This window comes from Polyodon spathula, chromosome 22 (assembly GCF_017654505.1).
Source record: "Polyodon spathula isolate WHYD16114869_AA chromosome 22, ASM1765450v1, whole genome shotgun sequence".
In the NCBI taxonomy this organism is placed as follows: domain Eukaryota; kingdom Metazoa; phylum Chordata; class Actinopteri; order Acipenseriformes; family Polyodontidae; genus Polyodon; species Polyodon spathula.
Window position 1 is genome coordinate 10368518 of NC_054555.1, and position 6000 is coordinate 10374517.

General features: G+C 43.4%; 1 protein-coding gene across 3 annotated transcripts in view; it reads left to right on the forward strand.

The window, feature by feature from the left end:
* The window catches only part of LOC121296837 (calcium/calmodulin-dependent protein kinase type II subunit alpha), a 77372-nt gene extending 71677 nt beyond the window's left edge, over positions 1-5695 (forward strand). For 2 of the 3 annotated variants that reach the window (XM_041222678.1, XM_041222676.1), the window contains 3 exons: positions 825-900; positions 1369-1463; positions 1739-1971. In XM_041222678.1, the coding sequence (XP_041078612.1) occupies positions 825-900; positions 1369-1463; positions 1739-1971 (404 nt within the window). Of the gene's footprint in view, positions 1-824; positions 901-1368; positions 1464-1738; positions 1972-5523 lie in introns of those variants that run through there. The other variant, XM_041222675.1, reaches the window with a different exon arrangement.
* The last annotated feature ends 305 nt before the right edge of the window (positions 5696-6000 follow it).

Below are 6000 nucleotides of genomic sequence, written 5' to 3' on the forward strand. Positions count from 1 at the left end.
CACAATGGTGCTAAATTTTGAAATACTGAAAGACATTTCCATTTTGTCATTGTCTTCAGTTGAAAAAGACTTCTAGTCAAAATATTTAAATTTATGTTGTTTCTTTTAGAGTTTTTAAAAATACATCTTTTTTTAATGTGCATAAAATCTAGACTGAAGTGCCTTAAGTAGAGTGAGACAGAAGGGGTACATTGTAAATGTACTCCTCTTTGGTCTGGAACTAACTCCTCAGTAATGTTGTTGAAGCTGACACCCTGGGATCATTCAAGAAGCTGCTTGATGAGATTCTGGGATCAATAAGCTACTAACAACCAAACGAGCAAGATAGGCTGAATGGCTTCCTCTCGTTTGTAAACTTTTTTATGTTCTTTTGTTCTTAAATAGGTTTATATAGATTCTATATGTTAACCTACTATTAACAACACATATATGGTCATATGCTAGCACGTAGTTGTAGACATTTAATAAATACGTGCCCTTGAATGCCCACATATTCTATATCTTACACACACACAGCAGTAATATATGCATTGTTTTGTCTTAATAGTTTTATAGTCCACCCACAATCTCTCAATCCTCAATCATCATTTACCTGAGTGTGAAAAACATCTGTTATCAGATAATGATCGTAAAATTTTCATTCATAAAGAGTATTTTAGTTATTTTAAATTAGGAAACGGATGTGTTATTTTTCTGATTACAAACTTTTTTCAGTGTACAATAAACATCGGTACTTTGATGTAAATTGCGTGCAGTTGGTTATTACAATGTCTAGTAGTAGACCTAACTCCCTGTACTCAAATAACCCTATTCTGTAATTACAGGGAGGAAGCAGGAGATTATTAAAGTGACAGAGCAGTTGATTGAAGCTATCAGCAATGGGGATTTTGAATGTTACACGTAAGTTGTTTTATTTTATACAGATACGAAACACTGATGGACTTCTTATTATAACCAAACTGACTTTGCTGTTCTTTATTCATGTTTTTTGTCCAGAACTGACTATTGTGAATCCCTGATTGGACTCCCTGGTAAAACATTCTCACCACTGCAGTTTATTCACATTTAGAGTCTGTGTAAAATTGTGTTCTCTATCCAGTACATACTGTAAACCCAGAGTTGTATGCAACAACCAGCCAGCTTGTGTTTGGTGGTATACCCTTTTTACATAATTAAAAATTAAATAACCTGTGTGAACTTCTAATGCACAAGTTCATACCACTATTTTTCTCCAGGGAAAGTGTGATATGTCCAGATTTTGAACTATTATTTGAATACGATATATATAAAACGAGGGGATCAGTATAGTGAATTCTCACCCTCCACTAATTTTGAAGTTAATCAATTGTCACTTGCTTTATTCTTCAGGAAGATGTGCGACCCCAGTGTCACCGCTTTTGAACCCGAAGCGCTAGGAAACCTGGTGGAGGGACTTGACTTCCATCGGTTTTATTTTGAAAACTGTAGGCAACTGACTTTTTATAATTTGTTAAATCCTGGGAATTTAAGCTATAGTAACTACTGATGAGAGGTCAGTAGGCTACCACAGCAAAATGTATCAAACTAAGACCTGATTGTTTTAAGCAAACTTAAGTTGATGAATTATTCTGTTTTTTAACCATGTTTTTTCACATGATTAACTTCCTTAACATAAAATTAATTCCTTAACAATAATTAAAATAATTTGCATATTTTCAATCCTGTGAAATGTAACTCAAAATCAGCTTTCTTTTTTCAGTGTGGTCTAAAAACAGTAAGCCGGTCCACACCACAATCCTGAACCCCCACATCCACCTGATTGGTGAGGAAGCTGCCTGTATTGCTTATATCCGCATCACCCAGTACATCGACAGCAACGGCCTGCCGCGCACCGCACAGTCCGAGGAGACACGCATCTGGCATCGTCGTGATGGCAAGTGGCAGATCGTCCACTTCCACCGCTCCGGCACTTCTTCGGCAATTGCTAAGTAAGGACCCATGCAGCAAACCCATCCAGCTTAAGATGCACTAAAGTATAATTTGAGCTTGAACTACTTAGTGTTCTCTTTCAATTCGAAAATAGCCATCGACTAATGGGTATCGCCATCATGTGCTAATATTATGCTGATCTTAATATAAAAGCTGCCTTTAGGCCTCCGTAGCTCTGACGTCAGCGCCCCGCCCCTCGGGTGCTGAATGACTATGCAGAGCGTGGGAAGACCAGCCTCTTTTGCTTTCAGCTGCTGATCGGATTGAGCGTAGTCTATTTGTTGTTCTACAACACTCTGATTATTAAAATAATAAAACATAAAATTCAGTGTTTGTACCCTCCGTTGCCTTAATTGTGCATTGAAAACCTAGTTACGCTCGTTGAGCGCAGGCCGCAATTCACCGGGCTGTGTTGAATTTTGCGCCCGCCTTTAGCTCTCATATTCAGCGTTCCGGCTGGCACTGCCTCTTAAGCACTCGGCTGAGTTGCTTATTTCAGCGTTCTTGCTCTTTTCAGCTCTTTGTGTCTGTCTCGCTTACTATTATTATTTATTGCTTTGAGAGCTTATTGTTATTACGAGGTGTGTGTGTGTGTTGGCCCTGGGCTAGATGGAACACTACAGCAGCAATCTTTTTAGATCATAGCCTGCTAGACACTCAGCAGCGGTCTTTATTAGACCATAACCTGCTCCAGACACTATCTGCACACTGAGTTTTTTCCCTGTGTTTTGGCTTAGATCTCCCGATCTAAATTTTAATTTGGGTTTTCTGACGAATTATTCCCCAAGTGTGTCTCAACACACCCTCGAAGCGACACACGCATACACGTGCACACATTCGTGCCCGTGCATCCCGTGTGTACAGTGCACATCGTTGCACCACGTGCACACCTCTGATCCGTGCATACCCATGCACCTCCGTGTAGCCACACACTTCTGTGCCCATGCACCTCCTGCACACTTGTGCCCCGTGCACACCCGTGCCTGTGCACCCCACGCACACCCGTGCCGGTACATCTACCTGCGCACCTGTGGCTTGTGTGCTTTCCATGCACATCGGTGCTCGTGTGCCCATGCATCCGAGCACCCTGTGCAAACATTGGTGCACATCTGACCTGTACCCGTGCACTCATCGTGCACATACCCTCTCCTGTGTCCTGTGCACATTTGTACCCGCCATGCAACCCGGGCAAGTGCTGTGCGCAATGCCGGGTTTCCATGAATGTAGCTTGTAGCTGAAAAATGCCCCCAGAGGACCCGCATGAATTCTGTGTTTCATGCCTGGGTCCAGAACATGCTGCTTCGGCTCTGTCCGTCAGAGCATTCTTCGCGAAGTTCCAGAGGTGGGTCCTAAAGGCTAGAGCCAACAAGACAGTGGGGCTGGGATCTCCTTCTATTAGGGGATCTCATTCTGAGTCTCTTCCCCCTTCAGGTGGTACAGCATCATCTCCTGGCCGCCTGCATCACTGGCCCAACTCACGGCCAGAGCGGAGATCGGACCGACTCAACCACCCCATGGATCTCCTCTCCAGAGGAGGTCCCCTGGCCTCGGAATGGCGTCTCCACCCCAGGGCAGTGGAACGCATCTGGAAGTAGTTCAGCAAAGCAGACGTAGATCTCTTTGCCTCATGGGAGTCTACGCACTGCCCTCTCTGGTTCTCGTTGAGAGACCTCAACAGTCCCTTAGGAGTTGACGCACTAGCCCACGAGTGCTCGGCTTGTCTCCTGTATTCCTTCCCACAGATACCACTGCTCCCCGCCTTCCTAGAGAAGGTCAGGGTAGAGAAAGCTACAGTGCTTTTGGTAGCTCCTCAGTGGCCCTGAAGGACCTGGTTTTTGACCCTGGTGCAACTCCTGCACAGCCAGCCGAGGCAGATCCCACTGCGGGCGGATCTCCTCTCTCAGGCCCAGGGCGAACTATGGCACCCGAACCCCCAGCTGATGCAGCTATGGGTCTGTCCCCTGAACGGGAATGCCTGTCAGCTCTAGGGATGTCATTGGCAGTTATTGCCACTATTGAGAGCGCGAGAGCTCCCTCTACCAAGTCGCAATATGCGTATTAGTGGCGGTTATTTCAGGACTGGTGTCTGGCCCAGGGCCAGGATCCAGTTACCTGCCCCATAGCAGTTATCTTACAGTTTCTCCAGAAACTTTTAGATGACTGTAGGTCCCCTTCCACATTGAAGATGTGCCTGGCAGCCATATCTGCTTGTCACACGCGCATAGATGGGTTATCGCCTGGAAACCATTTCCTGGCATCCCAATTTCTTAAGGGTGCGAGGAGGCTGCGTCCTCCCAGGACATCTAGCCTCCCCTCGTGGCGCCTTGATGTGGTGCTGGAAGCCCTTACAAAAACCCCATTTGAGCCACTCCACACTGTGAATCTGAAGCTCATGTCTTTAAAGACTGTGTTTTTACTGGCTATTGCTTCAGCAAAACGGGTGAGTGAGCTGCATGCACTTTCAGTGCACCTTTCTTGCACTCACTTCGCTGGAGACGGGTCTAGAGTCTCCATGCGACCAAACTTGGCATTTTTGATGAAAGCAATATCCCTGTTCCACATGAACCAATCTGTGGAGTTGATGGCATTCCATCCTCCTTCCTTCTCTGGAGGACCAACGGTTGCACATGCTCTGCCCGGTGCGGGCATTGAGGTGCTATATTGACCATACAAGGGGTGTCAGAGACACTGAACAGTTGTTTGTGTGCTGTGGTTCCAGGATGCTGGATTAGGCATTTTTTACATGTAGACCGATCCTGTCCTACTGCTGCATGGTCTCCCTCATGACTGCTTTGGTACATGGTACCCATTAATTGGTGGCTATTTTCGAATTGAAAGAGAATGTAAGGTTGTGGATGCAACCCTGGTTCTCTGAAAGAGAAAATAGCCATCAAGCAGCGAGGTCACTTCAGTAGCCCTTGCGGCCTGAAGCAAAAGAGGCTGGGCTTCCTACGCTCTGCATAGTCATTCAGCACCCGAGGGGCGGGGCGCTGACGTCAGAGCTACGGAGGCCTAAAGGCAGCTTTTATATTAAGCTCAGCATAATCCTATCACCTGACGGCGATACCCATTAGTTGATGGCTATTTTCTCTTTCAGAGAACCAGGGTTGCATCTGCAACCTTACGTTTTGAAGAGTGAAGCATGACAACAGAGGATTTCTTATTCTATCCACACTACTGAAAATCAGCTTGCATTAAACAATGTCATTTGATTTCACTTCATTCACAATCACGTTTTCAAAGCATGAAAATCGCATGTCATTAGGCTGTATAAATAGGGTTTCAGGTAACTTTCAATGTATTGTTTGTTTCTGACTAGCTGCAAACACAGACGACTGTCTCAGTGGGCCAGAAATAGCAAAAAAATTAGATTTCAACCTTGCTTGGGTGAGATCAAACTATGTGTACCGAGCTTGTATTTTACTATTCCTATTGTTTATACAATACAATTACAGCCTTTGGCCAGTTGCATGTTAAGAAATTGCATTTGCACTATTTGTGTCTCTATAGTGTATGGGAAAGTCTGTTAGCAATTACCTATCCCCTTTTATGCAGTTGAACTATCGGATTTGGGAAATGAGCTGCAAGACTCTTCTTAAAGTCTCCAATCAGCTTTCCATCCAGGAGCTGTCAGAGGTTGGATCAACAGGGGAACTGAAGTCCGTCGCATTTCATATCTTACTTGAAACCTGTTTACACTTCCACTAAGTCAATATGAATGGTATTATAAAACACTATATATATATATATCTATATATATATATATATATATATATATATATATATAATATATATATATATATATAACTTCGTATCTATTAAAACAGAAATTGTAGAAGCATGATAAACTGATTCATATTGAAAATGTGAAAATGTTTTATTATTTTATACATTTATTAATAATTAGAACTTTTTGGTTTTTGTAAAAGTTTTGCAGTATTCCTGATTTTAAAGCTGTGGCAATTTTTTATTTTATTTTTATGGTTATTCCTGGTCCTGTGTGTTGTTAAGCTGAAGTAAAAACAGCTTGCT